At 40.4% G+C, this 23,475-nt stretch overlaps 1 protein-coding gene across 2 annotated transcripts in view; it reads left to right on the top strand.

The window, feature by feature from the left end:
- The window catches only part of LOC127455954 (breast cancer anti-estrogen resistance protein 1-like), a 160,694-nt gene that overhangs the window by 110,958 nt on the left and 26,261 nt on the right, over positions 1–23,475 (top strand). For both annotated transcript variants that reach the window (XM_051724166.1, XM_051724165.1), the window contains exon 2: positions 1,410–2,111. In XM_051724166.1, coding sequence (XP_051580126.1) covers positions 1,410–2,111 — 702 coding nt within the window. The remainder of the gene's footprint in view (positions 1–1,409; positions 2,112–23,475) is intronic.

The raw sequence follows: 23,475 nt of genomic DNA, 5'->3' as shown, positions 1-23,475 counted from the left end.
CAAAAGAAATAGAAGGCCGTAACTGTCCTGTCGGCAACTGTTGCTTAAAGTCCCTATTGTCATGCCCCCAATACGCAAAGTTGGGGCTTAAACAAAATCCTGAGTTTCCCGCTGATAATCACAACATTGTGGTGTGCGCTTGTATCGTAAATATGATCATTACAACATGACTTGAAAACAGTGTGTGTCAGTCTGACAGGGGAGGTCTGTTAGTAATCAAACACTTGCTGGCTATCTGCAGTGGTGCATCACTCACCTGGCTTTCCACTGGCTGTTAGCTTGCTCAAAACTCTCTCAAAACACAGTAAACTCACAGTAGTAGAGCTGTAGACGGGGATATGAGGGTGACAAACTGTGTTGGAAATGAGCTGCTCCCTCCTGTTTTCTTGCACAAAGAACAAGCTGAATAGACTGTCAATATATAAGAGTGGAGAGGGTTACAATGGAAAAGGACAAAAGGTTTGTCTTGATTAAAACTGAACTGCTCCCTCTTTCTTGCTCTCTTTCTCCCATTTGTTAACTATTCTAGAGGGTTTCTTTAGTGAACAATGGTCGTTGAAGGAACAAAACTGAAAGCAGTCCCCTCTGACAATTTGCTAATCAAACGCTGTGAATTTGTTGAAGGGACAATGATAGAGTGCTATCAGCTGCTATTGGCTTCATTAAGATGGCTTGGAGAGGACGTGTGATACACGTGTCAATTGGCGCTGTGCCAGGTTCTATCATTCTTGTGCCAGAGAAAAGGGGGGAGGTACTGGTCCAGAGGGCAAATATTTGTTTAATTGTAAAAGACCAGATGCACTTGTGGGTGGCTTTTTAAACGAGTGGATAGATGGAGTCCATGTTGCGTAAATGTGTCGGGAAGGGTTTTGGAGTAGTTAGACAAAATGCAAAAAGCAATACAGCATTACAACACAATTGCTTAACTAGTTTATCTAGATAATTAAATTACTTATTTAGTTAAGCAGTGCTTTATTTATGGTACTGGCAGCATGCTTTTTCACAGTAAAACTCTTGTCAGAAAAGTTGTCTTTACATTCATCCCCTTTAAAGCACTGCCACTACAGCCAGACTCATTCAGAGTGATGACTTTGGCTGTTGTTTCGCATCTTGTGCTGTTTTTGAGTGTTCTGCCATGAGGACATACCTCTTAAATCCATCTTTCAAAAAGCATTTTTAGAAGCATTCTGTTCCATTTTATGATGTAAACGCCCCCAAGAAATGTGTCTGTGGGTCCGGTGAACCCAAAATTAGCCTAATGATGGGCTTCCCCATTAGAACTTCTCACTAAGATCAGTTGACTAGTCGTTCACGCAACCAATCGACTTGTCGATTTTGAAACTGTCATTTTGCACACTGAAAAGAGAATTTGTGAAGGTTAACTTTCTCTTTTCTTTCCTCTCCTGTAGAATGTGTTGGCAAAGGCCCTGTACGACAATGTTGCAGAGTCTCCTGACGAGTTGTCCTTTCGTAAGGGGGACATCATGACTGTCCTGGAGCGGGACACACAGGGGCTGGATGGCTGGTGGCTCTGTTCACTGCACGGCCGCCAAGGCATCGTCCCCGGCAACCGCCTGAAAATCCTCGTGGGCATGTATGATAAACAGCAGCAGCAGCAGTTACAGCATTTATCAGCCCAACCCAGCCCAGCCCAGAGCCACCTAAACCTGCCTCAGAGTGCCTACACCAAGCCCACCCTTGCCTCCCAGTACACAGCCATGCACCCTGTCTTTGTATCCTCCAGCTCTGCCAACTCAACCAACCCTGACAATGTTTACATGCTCCCCCCCAGCCACGGCCTGCCTGCACCCTCCAGCCTCTACCAGGTGCCCACCGGCCCCCAACCACCACAAACCCAACCCAAAGCCCCCGCTGTGGCACAGAAGCAAAGCCAGGCACAGTACATTCCTACTCCACAGGATGTCTACCAGGTGCCACCCTCCATTAATGTTCCAGGCCAGGAGATCTACCAGGTGCCACCCACAGCAGGAGGGCCGTGTCCTGGGCAGGATGTGTACCAGGTGCCACCCTCTATGAACCAGACACAGGACATTTACCAGATTCCCCCATCAATTGAGAGGAGCTGGGATTCACCCAAACCTGTTGGAAAGGTAGGAAAAGACTGTGTGCTGCACACATATAAAAGAATATACACTCTTGTAAACATGTGTGACACACATTTAGACATTTACTTTCTATGTAAATTGCAAAACCTCAAAGCATTAATATCAAACAAATAGTTCCGACTTTAAATTCTGATTGGAATCATCACCAAGCCCTCTTAACAACCTCTCCCCTTCAACCTGTCATGATCCAATCGATTTCTGATGAATAAAATAAAATCCTGCCCTACTTTTTTTTCTTACTGAATAACCTGTTTAACTTGGAAATACTTCATATTATGTAAGTAAAATGGGTTGTGAACAGCATTTCATGTTGACTTTAGCATCAATTCCTTATCATGGTCATATACAAGGAAGCATGATGAGATTAATGATAAACAGAGCAGTGAAAAAATGTCAGAAACATATAGAAAGAGTAGAGAGAGGGTATATGAGAAAAGAGAGGAGAGGAGGGGGCGAAAGGCAGTCATAAATAATGCAGAGGTTGATAACTGCGATGACTGCGGGCAGTGCATTGTAAGCATTTTTTTGTTTTTTTTTGAGGGGTAACTACGGGTTGATGCTGTGGGCAATGACGATCCCTCTAGAGAGCCTCGCAGGCCAGTCTTAGGGCACTGAGGCATGTGCTGGGGCTTCCACAGCGATGAGGGAAATGAAGTGTAAAGATGGATGGATGAAGGGAGGAGAGGTTCAGCTGCAGGCCTGCTGACCGTGAGCCAACTCCACCTGTCACATCCACTCTGACTTACCAGTCATTAACATCTAGACATGACTCAGTATCATGGATTCTGGTCAATGTGACATTGTTACATGTAGGGCCTATGCTTCAAACTGTGGCATACTAAAAACAGACTATATCATGCTGAATTATTACTTACTTGATGGTTACGCAACAAACAGCTGAATGCAGTCAGGCATTTTCAACCACTATGACAGTAACCAGAGGCAGTATAAGTACCAGGATATGGGCCATTCATAGAAAAATGAATGGGATAAATCGTAACTCTCAATGTGGTGACTGTAGGGATGGAAATCCAGCTTTTCAGTTAAAAGAGCCAATTGCCATTTTAGTAGAGACATTGCCTGTTTGTTTGTCCTTCAGCTGGACCAGCCTGAAAAATACTTGCCAACGATGCCATCATTGTAAGATTTATTGCTGATTTGACATATGTTATTTAAACAGTTCTGGAGATTTTGGCCTTTCCCCATACATACAGATAGGAGCTTTACTTGTATGCCTAAAATAGCCACCTGGAGGCATTACCATGAAGGCCACTCAGTGGACTGGCTTGCCTTAAAGGGACCTTAACATTCTTATATATTTGAATCATGGATGTTTGTACCATGGTATAGTGATGGTATCTGATTGTAATACCGTGGTACTTAATATGTACGATGGTACTGAATGCTTCGTATATTCATATACTTTTTTGTTATTGTAAAATGGTTGTGTCAGGTATGGAGATCCTTTAACATGACCCTGGTGGATAAGTGTGGTGTTGACATCATCCTGGCCTTGGTGTTTTTGCATGGTATTTAAATCCAAAGGCTTGCAAAACACTAAAACTCCAAGTGAAAAAATGTCAAGTGAAATAACTCAGAAAGATGTGCCAATTCTTTGAAGATTTCAGAGTTTTTCAATTTACAAAGTTTGAAGCATCTATTTGTCCATCCTCAGCCTTGGTCTTTCCATATTCACTTTGGAAAGAGTCTGTCTTAATGGATAAAAACATCTCGGCTGCTTTACAAATGCTAGAATGACTCTAAGTTGAAGTAGTTGAGAGACAGTGTTTGGATGGTGGTAGGGTCTGTGCTGCAAACCCAATGGCTGATGGAGCAATACTGATGGCAGTGACCCAGAAACTTACTAAGCAGCCTGAATACTGCAATAAGACATAGTGTGGATCAGTAGTCTAGGCCATAACTGAGTCCAGAGAGGAGTGAAGTGCTTATGTTATTTGGCATTTAGTGGTTTGTTGAACCCAAAGATAATGCTACTCATATCTGCTTCCAGAATAGTCTGTCACTTTGTCTGGAATGGTAATTCAATTCTTCATCTTTGATGTTGCTACACTGTAAAACAATTCAGCACACTAAATCTGTTTAATTGCTGCCTTAAATTTTTAAGTGCAACCAGGGTGCCAATGTTATAACCTATAGTGTAATGTTTATTTCAGTCTTTTGACCACTTTGAATTTATTTACTGATGAAGAGTTTGAAAACTCATCAGATCAAGTAGAAATTTCAGACATATACTCACTTAGCACTTCATTAGGAACACCTGCACACCATGTGATTATCTAATCAGCCAATCATGTGGCAGCAGTGCAATGCATAAAATAAGTCAGATACTGGTCAGGAGCTTCAGTTAATGTTCACATCAAGCATCAGAATGGGGAAAAAAATTTGATCTCAGTGATTTCGAACGTGGCATGATTGTTGGCGCCAGACAGGATGGTTTGAATATTTCTGTAACTGCTGATCTCCTAGGATTTTCACGCACAACAGTCTCTAGAGTTTACTCATAATGGTGCCAAAAACAAAACTCATCCAGTGACCAGCAGTTCTGTGGATGGAAATGCCTTGTTGAAAAGAGAGGTCAACGGAGAATGGCCAGACTGGTTCGAGCTGATAGAAAGGCTACGGTTACTCAGAAAACCACTCTGTACAATTTTAGTGAGCAGAATAGCGTCTTAGGCCCCGTTTACACCTGGTAAACGAAGAGTCTCAGGTGATCCGATCACATGTGGTCAGGTGAGACACATCAATGTTTACACCTGGTCACTTAAATGCATCTCTTGTGACTGCTTGTGTTCAGATTTGGAGGGGAGGGTCTCTTTTTCATGACGACATACATATATCACTATGTCATTGTGTTACTGAATGATAATAAAGATGAATACAGTCAGAAAAGACAAAGAAAATACGAAGAAACAGTGCGCTGTTTCTCCCAGATGCGGTTGAAATTTAATCTAAGCACAAACACGTCAAGCAGAATTATCCATTATTTTAGTGTATTACCTGTATTCAAGGAGCCTCAGGTGTTCGTGCTTGTCATCTGTGTTGATAACAGACACACTAAAGAAGATTCGTAAAGCTCTTGTGATTTTGTATGTATTCGCTTAAAATTTTCAGATCGGTCAGTAATTTCCTTTAAAGCCACATGTAAACAGCAAAGTTTAACCTCTTGTTTTAGCGCAACGTTTGATTGACAGGTGAGGTGTGGTGCTTTACTGCTGCCGAAACGCATACAGGATGGATTAGCATTAGGATTATGAGTGTCATCCATTATGTCGCCTTGCTTTTCTAAATGTGAGGTAAGGTGTAGCTCTCCGACCACCAGCCTGTCATGTGATTGCCGCTTTCTGCTGAGATGCGAGTGTCCCCCTCCCCCACACACCATATAACATGCTGTGTGGTGTATTTCACATAAAAAAAATCTTTAGATATACTTCTGATCGCATTTGTTATTTTTGCAACTCCTGGTAATAGTGTGTTTTGGTTTTCTTTGCTTTACCCAGTGCTGAAATTCATATGGTGACTGTGAAACAGTAGACTATAATTAGAAACATTACGGTGAAACTGCAAAATTTTCATGTCAATCCATGTTCATTTTGACCACGAACAATACGCTATCATTTTAATTCCGCACGTGAAGCACAGCAAAAATAGACTTGGTATGGAAATGATCGCTGCACTGCTGTTTCTGCACCACTCCTGCAACGCACTGCCGTGCTGTACCCACGTGCGGTCTGAATGCTCTAACCTGTTAACATGGGCACTGAAAAAAATATGTACTGCATACGCACTGCATACGCATCATATATGAAACAGCCATCAGAATGCACAACATGTCGAACCTTAAGAAGACCACATCGTGCACTTTATTAAGACTATAGTGTTCCTAACAATGTGCTCAGTGAGTGTATGTTGTTATAACATTACGAAGAATACATTTTGCGTGTTTCCCCGAAATGAATATGCAGTTTAGAGGCGTGCCTCCAAATGCGCATAATAAAAGGCGGTCAAGATGCAAATGAATCAAATTGCACCAGAAAAGTGATTTATCAAGCCTGAAAGTCATTTCAGAATGGGAAACTACGAGAGCAAAGTAATACGAATGAAAGGCAGGTATTAATATGATTTGGACTGTGCATCATGCTGTCATTGTGACAAAAAGGAGACTTTGAGAGCAGATAATACATACAACACCCTTCATTGAAACACATTAATGTGAAATTATATTAATACTTATGAAAATAATTACTTTATTCGATAATTTTAAAACTCGATATCATAACTGATCCATCCATCCATTTTCTATAGCTGCCTGTCCTGTGTAGGGTCATGGATCGTGCTGGAGCCTTAAATATTTTAAGTGGCGGTTCTTTCCAGTATGTAGGCCAATACGCACCTGTATGCCGAACAGGTCTCGCCTTGATCCAGTGAAATGCAAGAGTTCTGTACCGTACAGCTTCACGTGTCTCTCTCATGCGCAGCTAACTTTGCCATGGTCAAGATATTAGCAGTTTGAAATTCAGATTTAATTTAAGTATACATCAGTGGTGTGATAGATTAACGTAAATAATATTGTATTTTCTTTGTGAATTATGAACATTTCAAGTGAAGAGTGTAATGTGCATTCTCATCAATTACTTTTAAACTTGTTAAATAGCAGGGATTTTATTATGATACCATAACCACACAGTCTTATAAATAAACATACAAATGCCATATTGAATAAAAATAAAATGGTATTTAGTGAGAGCTGTAATGTAATTGCATTTGGTGCAAGTACCACATGCAAAAGCCTCCTTTTGGAGGGTGTGTCCAACATATTTGCATGTGCAGTTATTTGCACGATTTTTCTTAGAAAATCACCCGCAAAAAGCCCATGTGCACACGCAGTTTCATAAATCGCACAAGCAAATTAGCACCAGTTATTTGAGATCTTAGTAAATAGGGCCATAGAGTGTAGTGCAGAAAAAGAACTAAAAAAGATGTTTTGTTTGTTGTTAAATTATTAATTCCTTCCATGATCATACTGGAAAGCATTACGGTTACATTTCTATTCGCAACACCCACACTGAGAAGAATTTCTTTTAATGTGGGTTATGAGGAGAGATTTTGATTTATGTTTTCTCTTAACGTCCTCTATTATGATCACTTGTCCTTGTGCCCACAGTCCCTCCACCATTGCCAGTTTTTCATTATGAGATAAGACTTCCTGCTGAGAGAGGAGAGGATGAATACACACACACACACACACACACACACACATAGCAGAGATCTGAAAACACCTTTATGCTCTGGTTCTGCTTAATAAAGGAATGTGACAAAATGTGCCAAAAATACTCTAGTCGGCTAATTATCTTAAAGCTCGTTCATAACTAAGCCACTGTTATTCCTTCACAGGCAGCAGTTGTGTTTTGTAACCTAAAATTTTTTTTAGGTTACAAACTGGTAATTACAAGGGTATTATACTATAAATGTGGTTTATGAGGACATTTCTAGTGTCCCCATAATTCAAATCACTTAAACATACAAAACAATGTTTTTTTGAAAAAAGTTTTTTGTGAGGGTTAGGTTTAGGGGTAGGGTTAGGGGATAGAATCTATAGTTCGTACAGTATAAAAATCATTATGTCTGTGGGGAATCCTCATAAGGATAGCCGCACCAACGTGTGTGTGTGTGTGTGTGTGTGTGTGTGTGTGTGTGTGAGAGTGTACATGTTTATACTACATTGTAGGGACCAAATGTCCCCACAAGGATAGTAAAACCTGAGATCACCTACATTGTTGGGCCCAGCCAGCGGTCCCCACGAGGTAAATGGCTTAATAAACATACTAAACGATGTTTTTTTGAAAATGTAAAAATGCAAAAAGGTTTCTATGAGGGTTAGGTTTAGGGGATAGAAATGATCATTAGATCTGTAAAAAATCCATAAAATGCATGGAAGTCTAAGGAGAGTCCCCACAATGATATAAAAACAAGTTTGTGTGTGTGTGTGTGTGTGTGTGTGTGTTTGTTATGCCAGGGTATAATAGAACACAACAGTGACCGCCCAGTTTTAAAGGTGCAATATGTAAAAATTGTAATGTAATATTCCACCTTTTTTGCCAATGTGTGAATGGCTTGTATTGCAACTTAAAAAATGAGCCCTTCCCGGACTTAGACTGATTTTCATGCGAAGGGAGTGGGTCACTTTTGCTGGGAAAATCCAAAGGATGTGACGTTTATGCACGCTCCCGAGAGCCTTGCCTCAGACAATAATAGATTCTCTTCCGCGAAAACAAACAGTCTGCAACACTAAGTAACGTTATCTTAGAGATGGAATCCAGCAAAGGTCCGGCTCCCAGCACAAGACAGACTCCTACACAAACCCCCCGCCCCCCACAAAAAAACATTTATCTACTGATAAGGTCTTTATTCTGGTTAAAGAAATATTGAACCCAGAGTTCAATACAAATTAAGCTCAATTGAGAGGCAACGTGTATGCGGTTTTTATCTACCGTGGTCGAGCGAAAACTAGAGTGAATATCAGCAGGACATTTGATTCCTCGAGGGACCTTCATTCAATTGGCATTCTTCTTATTGGACAGGTAAGCTTACATAACTGCAAAGCATGTGAAATATAGTGCCATAAGGATTAATCTGTGTAATTCTATCTAACTTAATCTTGCCTGCACAGTAACTGTCATAATCAATGTTAATTTGTAATTATTCAGCAAGGTAAACTACAATAACACTTGAAATGAATGCTAGACAATGTTCAAGATAATGCAAGAAGAACCATTCATTAGTGTAACGTAACTTGGTTATATGGGAAAATATATACCTAATCAATATCACACGAGCAAGAATGAGATATTGCCCTACATCAGCACTGCTGTGATTCAGCCGCAGGTAATCACAACAGTGCTGATTTAGGGACATATAGCTCGATTGCGAGTGTGATATTGCTTATATACAACAGTTCAATGAACAAGTAAATAAAAAAAAATTAGGATAAGTACGGTCATAAAAACGCATTTGTGTATGGAACTACTTGCTTAAGCGACGGATCAGAATCTGACGTTGCTTGTTCAAAACAAATGATGCGTCTAAGCCTTCGTTAGTAATTCAGAAATGTTACTTCAGAAATAGTATCAAGGCTTGTGCTGTTTCTAACAAGTTATTGGATAAACAAGGATGGATGTGTATGTGCGTGTGTGTGTGAGAGAGAGAGAGAGACAGAGAGAGAGAGATGGAGCGTGCGATCACCTGTTGCCACTCCCAAGCAGAGATGCTGTCAGTTTTTTGAAGATCAGCTTTCTCAGTGGAAAAATAGTGTCCAAGCGGGGGTATTTCTCCCTATTTCACGGTAGCCAGTGAACAAAAGTCTTTCACTATAGAAACTGCAATGTCCTCCGCCATTTTAAACAGCACGTTCTCTCCAATGTGGAAAGTCCGGTAAGAGGTAAGCGCCTTGAGTTAATCAGTCAGTCTGTTGTGTCTCTCAGCTATGATGAGCCGTAATGCTGAAGTTGTTGGTTTAAAATGGTTTAAAGCTATTTCCTAGCTTTAGTAGTGTAGTAGGAATACAAGAGATCATGGAGCGCTGTTGTTAGTAAACACTGGCTGACGCGGATTCACTTCACGTCACCTAACTGGCTCATATTACACAAAAAAATTATCTTTTGCCACCACCTGTAGCTAACATATGTAATGTAATAAAAAAATACATGTAAAAAGAGACACATACAGTAGCTCTTAACACATACGCACTGCTCTTACACTTTAGTTTAGAACGGCACGAACACAAGCGGAGTGATACACACAGTGAAGCATCTGAGTGCTGATGGTGTGAGACCATCAGTGCTCATGGAACATCTCTCGTCCAATCAGATTCGAGGACTGGAACTAACTCTTGTAAATATTCTATTATTATAAAACAATAGCACATCGATATATCAAAATGACAGCTGTGATGGAATCACATCAATACTGAATTGTGTCAATATATTTATAATGTACAGTCTATTTTATAAACAGTTACTGTCATCATCCACCAGATTTAGCTAACAGCTATTGATAAAGCTGGCTAGCTAGCTAACGCCGACATAGGCTATCGTATAAATGCAGTCAATGTATCATGCAAAGAAAAGTGATTACTTCAAACTACAGTCTCGCATAGTCAGACCTATATCCACACTTTGTTTAGCCCTGTTCCAGCACTGGAGAGTCTAATATAATATATAGTCCCAAAGTTTGTAGTAAAATAATCATAACTGTGTAATTTTAATTATGCTACCTCATCTGTCAGCATGATGCCGGTGAATCACGTTGTCTCTTTATACTTTACGTCATTGTTTTGACGCTCGCATCCCTATGGAGTGTGTGCACGAGCGCGAGCACGAGCAACATGTAGCTGACTGCAGTTCACTTAATGGCCACAAGTGTCATTAATAACAAGGGTTTCTGAATCTTACATATTGCACCTTTAAGCGGCCTTGGTTCTGGAAGTATTTTTCCCATTGGCATTTAAAAAAATTATTGAATTTACAGTTCTAAGCCTTGAACCATGCCATTACAAAACATTACAGCATTTGATTCCAAGCAAAAAGTTATGTGAAAACAGGTAAGACTGTGGACTGTTATTCTTCACTGGAAATGTGTCGATTAAACACAATGTTTTTAAAATTAAGTTGTGGTTCTGCTTAGCCATTAGCATTAGGGTTATATAGTTTGAGTTGGGGTCAGGGTTAGAAGTGAGGGTGGATTGTGATAAAGCAGCTGGAACAACTGAGATTGGTGTCACACCAAAGACATGTCTTGGCAGGGCATCAACATGTGACCCACAAAGCCCTAGCACACTACTCCAGCAGGCAGGAATTCTTCATTTAACTTCTCCCTTGCTTTGCTTGAATTAGTCATCATGGATCTTATTTGCTCATTTCTTCTCAGTTGATTTACACTTTCAACCTCTATCCTGTTTGCCAAAGAGCTCAAATCAGTGACTCAAATCAATAAAACCTACACTGAAAGATAAGAACGGATACTAAACATTATTCAATGTTTAATTCGACAGGCTTCAATCAAACCCGAAAGCTATCTGCGTAGATTTTTCTAATGAAATAAGACTGTAATACCGGATGTGACCTTCTCCTAGTACACTGCACTTGCAAGAACAGTTTCTGAACACCTGTGACTCACCGCTCACCCCGCTGTTCTGCTTACACATTAACCAAAGCCAGCTTACACTATCAACTCAAGTTGCACATTGACCATTAGTGTAAATAAAACTGAAGGGTGAAGAAAGAATTGAGCATAAGCTTGGTTATCTAGTTTAGGGCTATGTGTCAAAATGAAAGTTTGTGGGTAAGGTATCTTGCCAGGTTATGCACTATTATTGATGCAGTGGAATAAATAGTTATTGAAGTCAGCTTACTCAGCGGCCAACATTGTAATGCCCCTGGGCAGCATATTTTAAAAAAAAATAATTTTAATAGTCAGAAGATGAAAGTCAAGCTATTGAAGAAACTGTTTTTTTGTGTCTGGAAGATACTTTTTTAAATATTTTTTACAAACATCAAAAGAAACATCATGGCCTGCTTTTGTAAGAGTCTTATGACCTTTTGCAATTCATTGTGCTCTTGTATGTTATTGTTAAAAACATGAATGACGATTAATGAGTTTATAAATTAATGACCAAAAGTACTAAAATGCATCACAATAAATGGCAAGAGTGAGCTTCTCCAGTATTTCCAGAGCAAAATACAGAAAAAAAAAATGTACATGTCTTTGCTTATTCGGGTTAAGCTGATCACATGTATACAGGAATATTCCAATGGCTGTGGAGCACATAAACATCTTTTTCTGTGTAGGCTTAAAGATATTCCAGGTTCAATACAAGTTAAGCTAAATCAACAGCATTTGTGGCATAATATTGACTACCACAAACATTCATTTTGATTCGTCCCTCTTTTTCTTAAAAAAAAAGAAGCACAAATCTGGGTTTCAGTGAGGCATTTACAATGGAAGTGAATGCGGCCAATTTATAAAGGTTAAAATAATCACTCTTTCAAAAGTAAAGACATAAGACATAAACAGTATGCGTGTGTAACAGATAAGGATGGGCAAGGAGGAGGCGGGAACTGGTTGAACAGGTAACCTAAAGTTTAATGATATAAATGATCTTAAAACATGAACTTAAACATAAACAGACACGCATGTGACGCGGCCACGTGCATCTCTCTCTCTTGAACCGGCACCTCCGGCCGCCCCTTATCTCGCTCTCCCGCTGATCAGCTGATTTACTGCCGGCCATGCTCCATCACGGCCCGGCCACGCCCTCCTCCTCGCCACACTCTTCCCCCACCCAATTCAGGCTGGGGGCCACCGGTCTGACTTCCTCTCGGCAGCTGGCAGCAACCCCTCCGTACCCAGGCAGACGGCCGCGGCTGCTCCCCTGGTGGATGGCAGCGACAAGGACTCCGCTACAGCACATCCCTCCTCTCTCCCAGGTTTCAGCTCCACTGTAACAGATAAGGGCGGGCAAGGAGGAGGCGGGAACCGGCAGTCAACGTAAAGTTTAATGATATAAATTAACTTAAAATGAACTTAAACATAAACAGACACACATACGCGGCCGCGCGTGTCTCTCTCTCTTGAACCGGCGCCTTCAGCTGCCCCTTAAACACTCCAAAAATTGTCTACATTCACTTCCATTGTAAGTGCCTCACTGTAACCCAGATATTAGCTCTTTTTTTTTTTTTCCACCCGATTTGGAATGCCCAATTCCCAGTGCGCTTTTAAGTCCTCATGGTTGCGTAGTGATTCGCCTCAATTTGTGTGGCGGAGGATGAATCCCATTTGCCTCCGCGTGTGAGACCATCAACCCATGCATCTTATCACGTGGCTTGTTGAGCGCGTTGCCATGGAGACATAGAGGGTGGAGGCTTCACGCCATCCACCCCGGCATCCGCGCTAAACTCACCACACGCCCCACCGAGAACGAACCACATTATAGCGACCACAAGGAGGTTACCCCATGTGACTCTACCCTCCCTAGCAACCGGGCCAATTTGGTTGCTTAGGAGACCTGGCTGGAGTCAGATATTTGCTTTTTTTAAAGAAAATGAGGGAAGAGTGGAAATTATTTATTGTGGTAATCATGCCACAAATGCTCTCGATTGAACTTAACTTGTATTGAACTCTGGGTTCAATATTTCTTTAACCAGAATAAAGACCTTAATCAGAAAACGTGGTGTCTGGTATCATAAATTTAGCCTTTTTAACTAAAATCATGCAAAACGTGTATTTTTCATGATGGTCCAGTTAATGCGCATACACTTTGTAAACAAACTTTATCAAAAAGGCGATCAGTTGCATTAACTGAATGGTGTGACTTCCATTCCTACGGTCACCATATTAAGCATTACGATTTCTCTCATTATTTTAATTTTTTTATGATTGGTCAGTATACTCCCCCTTATAAATTCTCTGGCCTTATTTCTATAATAGCCCCTGCTATAGCCAATCTGTATACTGGACAGTGAGCTGGGGTTTATTAAGGCCAGATGCACTAGGAAACAGAGGGAGAGATGGCAAAGGCTAGATTGAGATTCTGCTGTAGGTTTGCCACACTGCCTGTTCTGAAAGTAAACGTGTAATCATTGGAGATGCCATTGAGGCCAGCAACTTACCTGATCAGGTGGGGAAGTGGAGGATGAGTGAGGAGGTGCTGGGTTGGCTTATCCACAGGACATAGCAGGCAGCATTTGGAAGGGAGAACATTGTTAGGAGACAGAATAAAGGAAGATCAGAGGGGTCGTAGATTATATACTTCACCTACACATCCACAGAGTGGTACAGAGAAACACACTAGTGTGAAATCATCAAAATGTTATGCAATGTTATCAGTAAATTCCAAACATAATTCTGAGATATTCTGAGAACTACCCAGAATCAACTTATTCAAAAAATCCAACAATGCAAGAAAAGCGCATTTGCACGAGACTTGGAATCATCGGGTTAGTCTCTGCGTTTGACGTCAAAACATAAACAGGCATGTGCACAACACTTTCACACATTGGATAAAGGCACAGTCTCATTTAGCTTTGCATGGCAAAATTCCACAGGTAAAATACAGTCATTTCAATAGAAATCCGTGCGATCATATATTTCGCACAAGACTTCCGGGGGCAAAGAATTTCCCCATGATGATTTCGCTTGGAGTTCAAGTTTGGTGAACTTTGACGGGAATTTGCTGTGTTGACCAACAGAAAGTTTCTTGGTTTGGCAGTGACCTCTGTGTTGGCGGTGCTACGTATACAGGGGTTTCTTTTAAACATCACTCTCACGGAGTATAAAGTGCTGCATTAAAAAGAGGCTGCTTGTTTTTTGCACTCAATTTCTGCCAACGCCTTCTTTGCCCACGGAATTTCACCATGTAAAGGTAAATGTGACCATGCCTTAAGCCCATAAAAACGCTGGTCATGGTGTTTACATGTAACAGGGTATCGGGGTAATGGGCAAAAATCTACATGTTCCAATGGGTTATTTCATATTAAGCGCAATCGGTGTAAGATCGTGCATGTAAATACGCTGTCAAGGACTAGGAGTATCTGAACATCTCCTGTGTTGTCCCAGACTTGTATGCTATCAAGGGGAATGCAGCTGTGTGTTTGTGTGGATCCTGTGTGAATTTCCCTGACTGGTTGGAAAGTCTGTAATCTTCTGCCCCTCTCTTTCTCCCCTCAAATTCCAGAATACCAAAGTTACTCCTCCCTGCCTCCAGAGTGTGAAGCTTTGGTAAAAAGGGTTTAAGGCACTCGCATTAGAACACCCCTTAACTGTGAAACCCTTCCTTGAGTGGTTTATTGCTTAATTGAACACTTCTGTTTATCACTATGTTTAGCATTATGTTGTAGATTGTTCTGTTCCCCAAAAAAGTTCTTGGAGCTTTTATATCTAAATTGGTTAGATCGTCGATTGAATCAAAAAAATGATTCCTTTATGAATTGGACATCCCTGCCAAGTGCTCTCTCACTCCTATCTCTAACTCCCTTTCTCTGTCCTTTCCTTTCGTAGTAACTCAGAATAATGAATAGAGAGCTCTTAATGTTTGTTTAAATAATCTCAGTTCTCCCCAGGGCTTGTGTGAGATTTTAAGTTTGTATTTCTGGGCCTCACTGTTGTGCATTGTAGGCTCTTCAAAGAGCGACTGTCATATTGGCCTCAGAGCACAGCACATCACTGAAGCATTGGCTGCTCCAGGGCCCAGCGCCTCAGTGAAGCCTCATTACTCTCTCCTCAGACTGCGCACACTCACTCTGAATCAGCAAATATCTACCAGCAGTCTCCTGAACACAGTAATGTGATACAGTTAGCAGATCTGAAGACAACATGGCATCCATTACAAACAGCATGTCTGGGCTCAGTGTAGTGGCTGCAGGTTTCCTGTGATGTGGCTCAGGAGGAAGAGAGGGAAAGAGAGAGGTTGAAGGAGAAAACAAAGTTCTGATGCAGTGTTCCCCTTACAGCTGCAGCAGTTACAGGAAGTAGTGTGATGACAGGGCAGCTCTGATCATACTGTGCATCTGGTGCACCGATGTGCTTTATGTATAATTCTCTGAGCTCCAGAGCTCTGTTGAAATGTCATTGTATCCTCACGGCTGTCCCTGAGGAGGCTGAGGTAGTGGAACATACATATCGCTATTGGTCAAATTTGCTCTGTTCCAAAATGTAGTGAGCTCCCTATGGAGGCAGCATTTTAAAAGGATAATTTACCTATCATCATTTACTCACCCTCTTGTCGTTCTACACCCATATGATTTTTTTCTTTCTTTTGTGGAACACAAAATGTGATGTTAGGGAGAATGTAAGCCTCAATCAACAGCCACTGTCATTGTATCTTTTTTTATTTTTTTATGGGTAAAATGAGGGTTAGTAAATGATGACAGAATCTTCATTTTTTGGGTGAACTATTCCTTTTAAAGCCTCACAGGTGGGCTTACACGTGAATACTGTTCCAAAAATTAGGTATCTCATTTATACTGCCTCTTAAGACACCTTTTTTTTTACCTAAATCTAAGGTAGCATCAAATATATCCTTCATGGAGAAGATAATGCTACAATACATTGCGATTAGCCTAGTGGGGAAAAAAAATAATCCAAGATGGCGATCGAAAGTGATGGCCAGATAAACATATTTCATTCAGTACTGAAAAGTATAAATAAAAAATAGTTATTAAGTATAATAAGTGTTAATAGAGTAATTAAAATAAAAATGTTCTACTCAGTATTTGTGTATGCTAAGTATTTTTATGCTTAGAAGAGTATTGTTAGCTTAGCAACATGCTAATGCCAAACTTTATTTGTTTATCACATGTAGTTGCTACCTGTGTAGAGTAGGGCCGCAACTAACAATCATTTTGATAATCGACTAATCTAACGACTATTAGAACGATTATTCGACTACTCAGTCGATTATTTCAACGAGTAATCATTAGCTCTTCACTGACTATTCAGCTTGTACCTTGACTTAAAAGGTTGTAATAAACGTGCTTACTAATAATAAAGAGGACAAAATCATCTTTTAAAAATACAGTAAAAACAGAACATTTCAGTAAAAAAAAAAATTCACTGCAAAAATCACATTGTAATCAAGAGTTTTTGTCTTGTTTTCCATTTTAAAATATCTAAAAATCCTTAAAACAAGATACATTTACTTGAAGCAACATATAATTTATTTAGACTTGCTTTCAGAGAATGTATCTTGAATATAAGTGAATTTTGTATAAGTGTATTTTTTCACTTGTTTATTCATTGCCTGTGCAGTAAAGTCAAAATATACTTATATTCAAGATCTATTCTCTGAAAGCAAATCTAAATATATTATATGTTGCTTCAGGTAAATGTATCTTGTTTTAAGGTTTTTTAGATATTTTAAAACATTTAAATATTTAATATTATATTCAATATTCTCAGATAAAAAAATTCTTCTGCAGTATGGCTGCTAAAGTAAATGTACATTGTTTTAAAGGAGTATTAGATATTTATATTGGAAAACAAGCCAAAACAACAACAAATCAACAAGTATTTATTTGCAGTGCAGATAATGGGTGAAGACCACCCTCTCACCTTTTTGTTCACATCGATCCATATTTAACTCTCAAAAAACAAACTCTCTCTTCTTAATAGAGCTGCATATCGCCAATTTTCTTCACAATAAGATACACACCACAACACATATGTATTATGATTCACTTCGTGGCGAGCCATCACGTTATAATCTAACTGGAGTAAGCGTGCCCACACCAGTGTACATCAGCCGGGTGCAGTTTCAGTCTCTCCCCCTTAGATCGGGTCACTTCACACGACTCATAGAAGCAGCGCTGACCGCACAGAGATATGCCAGTTTCAGAGTTTATATTGATTTACATGACCTGCTTCCTAATTATTTGAACTTTAATAAAGGATGCATTAAAGATATAACGGTGAGGTGTTTCCTTTAAAGATGCTCTGACAGGCAAGTTTTGCTTCAGTGGAATGGCAGCTCCGGCTCCGTTGTATTTCACAACGGGAGTGCTTCCGTATTTACTTATTTTGTATTTTTGTATAATTTCCTCATACTTTGCGATCTACATCACCTGAAGTGTTTGGAAAGTTTGGAGTGCATATGGACTGCAAGCTGTGTCTTCTTCCTCTCCTCAGTCAGGCGGAGCTGCAGTGCTGCTCTCGTGTGGCATCATTAGTTTCATATCTGATCTCATGTTACGCTAAATGAGATCAAACGACTATTCAACAACGAGTTTTTTTTCGACAATTTCGATAACGTCGACTAATTGTTTTAGCCCTAGTGTAGAGTGTTTCAAAACAGTCACTTATGAGGTTTATGAGTTAGGATGCTGCCTTGGGGGCCGTTCAGACTGAATGTGTTCTTGTGTTAAAAAAAAAGAGCTAGAAACCTTGCAATGAATGGAACAAGTCAAGTCAGGTCATCTTTATTTATATAGCACCTTTCAGGGGCCTGAGTAGCTCAGCGAGTATTGACGCTGACTACCACACATGGAGTAGCAAGTTCGAATCCAGGGTTTGCTGAGTGACTCCAGCCAGGTCTCCTAAGCAACCAAATTGGCCCGGTTGCTAGGGAGGGTAGAGTCACATGGGGTAACCTCATGGGGTAACCTCCTCATGATCGCAATTAGTGGTTCTCGCTCTCAATGGGGCGCATGGTAATTTGTGCGTGGATCGCGGAGAGTAGCATGAGCCTCCACATGCAGAGTCTCCACGGTGTCATGCACAACGAGCCAAGTGATAAGATGCACAGATTGACAGTCTCAGAAGCGGAGGCAACTGAGACTTATCCTCCGCCACCTGGATTGAGGTAACCGTGCCACCACGAGGACCTACTTAGTAGTGGGAATTGGGCATTCTAAATTGGGAGAAAGGGGGATAATAATATATATATATATATATATATATATAGATAGCACTTTTCACAAATTTCAAAGCAGATTATACAGAAGGTCAAGCTTTAAAGCGGTCATGAAATGGAGAATCAAATTTTCCTTGATATTTTGACATATAAGAGGTAACTGTACTATAAAAACATATGTAAATTTCAGAACTCAAAACTTCCTCCACAGTCTAAAAAGAGCATTTATAGTTGCCACCCTGCTGAAACGTCTTGTTTGGAAATCTGTCTGTTTGTGACATCACAAAACATTGCTCATTTCTATTTACACATCCTACAACATGCGTCATTGCACCCTTGGTGTCACCCACTGGTGCACAATTCAAGTCAAGATGGCAGGCCTTGTGCAGCTAACTATTCCAAACATAACATCAAAGGGGACCCATCTGGACTATTTTTAATTATTTTGTATATAAGCATTAACTACACAGACTCTTTGACCGCTGCCATGTATCTCGATGCTTTTAAAAGACGCAGTGTCAAGTTACAGCTCTGAAAGGGAGAAGCAATTCTCTCATTCAGCTGCTGCCTCTGTCATGGATGCATTCTTTTGCCCATCTGCGCTATTTTTAATTGTTGGTGTACTTAAACATAGGACGTCTTTGATGATGGATATCTTTGACGAGGGACAATGGACGTCTTTTGACTGCTACAGTGTGTTTTCGGCAATGTGTGCCTTCAGTATGTGTGTGTAATTTCACCATTCTTTGGATTATGACGTGTTCGGGTTTTTTTCCGGCTCATGTCAGCATGGTTTGCCTGTGAACAGTCAAAATACGATTCAAGCTTTGCAAAGGAACTGTTATTGAAAGATGGGGCAGTTAAAAACACTTCAAAAACATAAGTAAACAGATTCATTCATGAATATTTCAAATGTCATGACTGTTTGATAGTTTATATGTGCCCTGAGTTAACAGTTGTGCTTGAGATGAACAGTTTAATATATTCAGATGCAATGTGTTGGATGTATGTTATGTGTAAACCCTACAATTTTGTTTTATAATGTCGAGGTTCATTCTCTTTCGATTGAGTTTGCTGAATTTGAGGGGCTGCATGATGTTAGCCAATTATAACAGTGGGCATTTACGTTACGTACGTAAGTTTTAAGGAGGTTCTTAGGCCAAAACGGAGCATTTTAGACAGAGGGCCAAAAACAGGGTGGGAAATTATCATATACTGTATTACTAATGTTCTGGAGCAAAAAAACTTTTATAACATTATCATTGGACCTCAGGGAGGATAATACAATTATTTAAAAAAAAAAAGCTTTTAGCTTTAATTTTTTTAATGTCCCCAAGGAACAGAACACAGGTTCATCAAGACAAAGACCGTATTGATGCCCAGTCAGTAAGTTTCCTTCCTAGGAATGAAACTTGACTTGGTTGCCATTTTTTATTGTTTGAAGTTCTTTAAACTTGACACAGTGTCTAAAACAAAGCACTGAAAAAAAGGCAAGATATGGTGCAACGGTCAAAGATAAGCATCAAGCGCATGTTTAGCCCCTTAGAAGGCAGCTCACTAGATTTTGGAACACAGCTATTATGTGTCCATTTGGCTGTTTTACCTTTAGGCCGGACTTGTTCCTACTTGTGTCCAGACTCTGGAGATCTTCACCAGGTCAAGACCAGTGGGGGGTATTTGCGTCTTGTAACCTTCAACATGCAACACTGTCAGTTAACAAGGCTGCACAGCCACTGCTCTACAGAGAGTAAAGAGGACAGTGTGTGTGTGTGTGTGTGTGTGTGTGTGTGTGTGTGTGTGTGTGTGTGTGTGTGTGTGTGTGTGTGTGTGTGTGTCTGAAAAAAAAAAAAAAGACTCTTCCTGCCAGGCTCTCCTCCATTACCTGCTGTGGTCTCATTTTCTGCTCTGACAGTGTGTGCCGGGCAAGAGAACAGATGATTGACAGCTGAAGGCAACAGAGAAAAAACTGTGAGAGAGAAAAACCAAGCAATGGGAGAGATTTACAAGGGACCCAGTACCCTGAGCAGTGGTGGCGGGTGGAGCCACTAGAGAAGGTTTTGGGTTCTCATGCAGAGATGCAGACTGTGTCCTGTCATTAACGTCCCAACATTGCCAGCAGCAGAGAAGAGGAGGGGAGACTGGACCCAGTGCGGGCCCTTCAGCATAAACAGCACATCAACTGCGAGCCTTTATTTGTGCTCCAGTGGCCATCATCAAAGGGCTGGAATATCACAGGAGGCCACTGGGTTCACTTTGTACTGCAGGGAGTTGAAAGGACTAGAACAGGGGGCCTAATGGAGCTGCAAACTCATTTACTTCATCTTCACACATACACCGTATGTCTTCCGCTGAAGAGTGCATACAACCTTTGCTCACTATGTGTTGCTGTGTTGTTCATCATGCTGTTTATGTTCATGTATGCACATATGAGTAGGTTTAAAGAAAGCTCGGTGTCAGATTTTATTTGGCTCGTGAAAAGCTAACTCTAACACCTCAGGCTTAACTCAGTGGTGACCATTTAAACCATCTCTGCTAAAGATGTGCCCGAAGCCGAATACCTTATTCGGAAAGGCACGAATAATGACTTCAAAACGAATAACAGATTCATCCGAATAATATAAGAAATATTCGAATGACTGATTATCCAAGAGGCACAAGGATAAAGTTTTTAGTCATTTATAGACTAAACCTGAGCATGATGTTAAATTCCTGACCTGAAGTGATGATTTCACGTCAGAGTTGTCTATCTGTCTTTTAAAGTTGACCACATTTAAGTCCACATCAGCGATTAAGGAAATTATCTGGTTAAGACTTTATTCCAAAAAAAGTTTAAATGCTCCATAAAGGTTTAAATGGAATATTCCTCCTTATGTAAAATGAAGAAACTGAAAAATGTTCCGTCTTTTTTTTCCTTCTTCTTCTTCTTTAAGCTGTGCTACCTCTGGTAAGGTGCAATATAAATTTAACATTATTATTATGTTGGCTTGACAAAGCCAACATACTGATCTACTATTTAAGCTTCTTCTTCTTCTCCTTCTGAGCCAAAATTTAAACAGTATCTCTTCCTAGAGCTTTCAAGCTACAAACACCAAACTTGCCACAGACCTTCAGACTGGTCTGACTCGGATTGCTGTCTCTTTTCTAACTGATCGGACTTCCGGTATTCCCGTATCGGACTTCCAAACAGGACTGATTTTAAATTGACTCCCATTCAAGGTGTGAAATCTTTTCCCTGTAATAACTCCTTTAGAGGATTCAATCTACTTACTATCACTCCACCACTCATACTTTCTATCTATCACTCCATCACTCTCTTTTCTATCTTTCCATCACTCCACTCTTTTTATTCTTTCTTTCACTCAATCACTTTAACACCCTAGCAACTGCATACAACCTAGCAACCATTTAGTGCACCTTAGCAACCAAAACCCATTGACTGCCATTCAAAATGGCTTAGATGGATATCTGCTGATCAGAATGTCATAGAGTCTTCAGATTTGACTCAATTCACTCAGTCCAGCAAGCAGCCTTTTTAGGATCACCCTGATTACTTCCTAGCAACCAGATGGACTTACCCTAGCAACCATATAGCAAAACACATATCTCTGCACCACAACATCGTAGAGACTTCAACTTTGGCTTATTTGACTCAGACCAGCAAGGAGCCTTTATATGTCATGCTGGACAATACTTAGCCACACTCTAGCAACCATTTAGTGCACCCTAGCAACCAAAACCCATTGACTTCCATTAAAATGAGCTTAGATGGATATCTCCGGATCAGAATATCATAGAGACTTCATTGTTGGCTCGAATGACTCAGGCCAGCAAGCAGCCTTGTTAGTATCACCCTGGAAACTGCCTAGCGACCAAGTAACAAAACATATATCTCTACACCAGAACATCGTAGACACTTCTGGTTTCGTACATTGGACTCAGGGTAGCAAAGAGCCTTTTGAGTATCACCTTGGTAACTGCCTAGCAACCAGATGGGGTTACCCTAGCAACCAAGTAACAAATCACATATCTCAGCAACACGACATTGTAGAGACTTCTGGTTTTGTTCATTTGACTCAGGCTAGCAAGGAGTATTGTTAGTATCACCTTGGTAACTGCCTAGCAACCAGATGAGGTTACCCTAGCAACCAAGTAACAAATCACATAGCTCTGCACCAGAACATTGTAGAGACTTCTGGTTTAGTTCATTTGACTCAGGCTAGCAAGGAGCATTGTTAGTATCACCTTGGTAACTGCCTAGCAACCAGATGAGGTTAACCTAGCAACCAAGTAACAAATCACATATCTCTGCACCAGAACATTGTAGAGACTTCTGGTTTAGTTCATTTGACTCAGGCTAGCAAGGAGCCTTTTGAGTATCACCTGTAACTGCCTAGCAACCAGATAGGGTTATCCTAGCAACCATGTAACAAATGACATATCTCTGAACCAGAACATCGTAGAGACTTTGGGTTTCATTCATTGGACTCAGGGTAGCAAGGAGCATTGTGAGTATCACCTTGGTAACTGCCTAGCAACCAGGTAGGGTTACCCTAGAAACCAAGTAACAAATCACATATCTCTGCACCAGAACATTGTAGAGACTTCTGGTTTTGTTCATTTGACTCAGGGTAGCAAGGAGCCTTTTCAGTGTCACCTTGATAACTGCCTAGCAACCAAATGGGTTTACCCTAGCAACGAATTTTCCATTCAGAAAAACAAGCAAGGGGTAGGGTTGCATAGGACTTCTTGCAGCTGGCTGTTTATCTGTATGATGTTCCTTCTGTCTGTCTGACTGTAAGACCTTCAAACTTCCAACTCTTCAAACTATTTTAAACTTTCAGACAAGGCTTTGTCAAGCCAACATAAAGTTTGTCTTCAAACTTTACTATCTAGTTATTTTATTATTATTTAACTAAATAACAGTGTCTT

Source organism: Myxocyprinus asiaticus, chromosome 18 (genome assembly GCF_019703515.2).
Source record: "Myxocyprinus asiaticus isolate MX2 ecotype Aquarium Trade chromosome 18, UBuf_Myxa_2, whole genome shotgun sequence".
Classification (NCBI taxonomy): domain Eukaryota; kingdom Metazoa; phylum Chordata; class Actinopteri; order Cypriniformes; family Catostomidae; genus Myxocyprinus; species Myxocyprinus asiaticus.
Note: the sequence above shows the minus strand (reverse complement) of the source record. Positions and strands in the feature narration are given on the sequence as shown.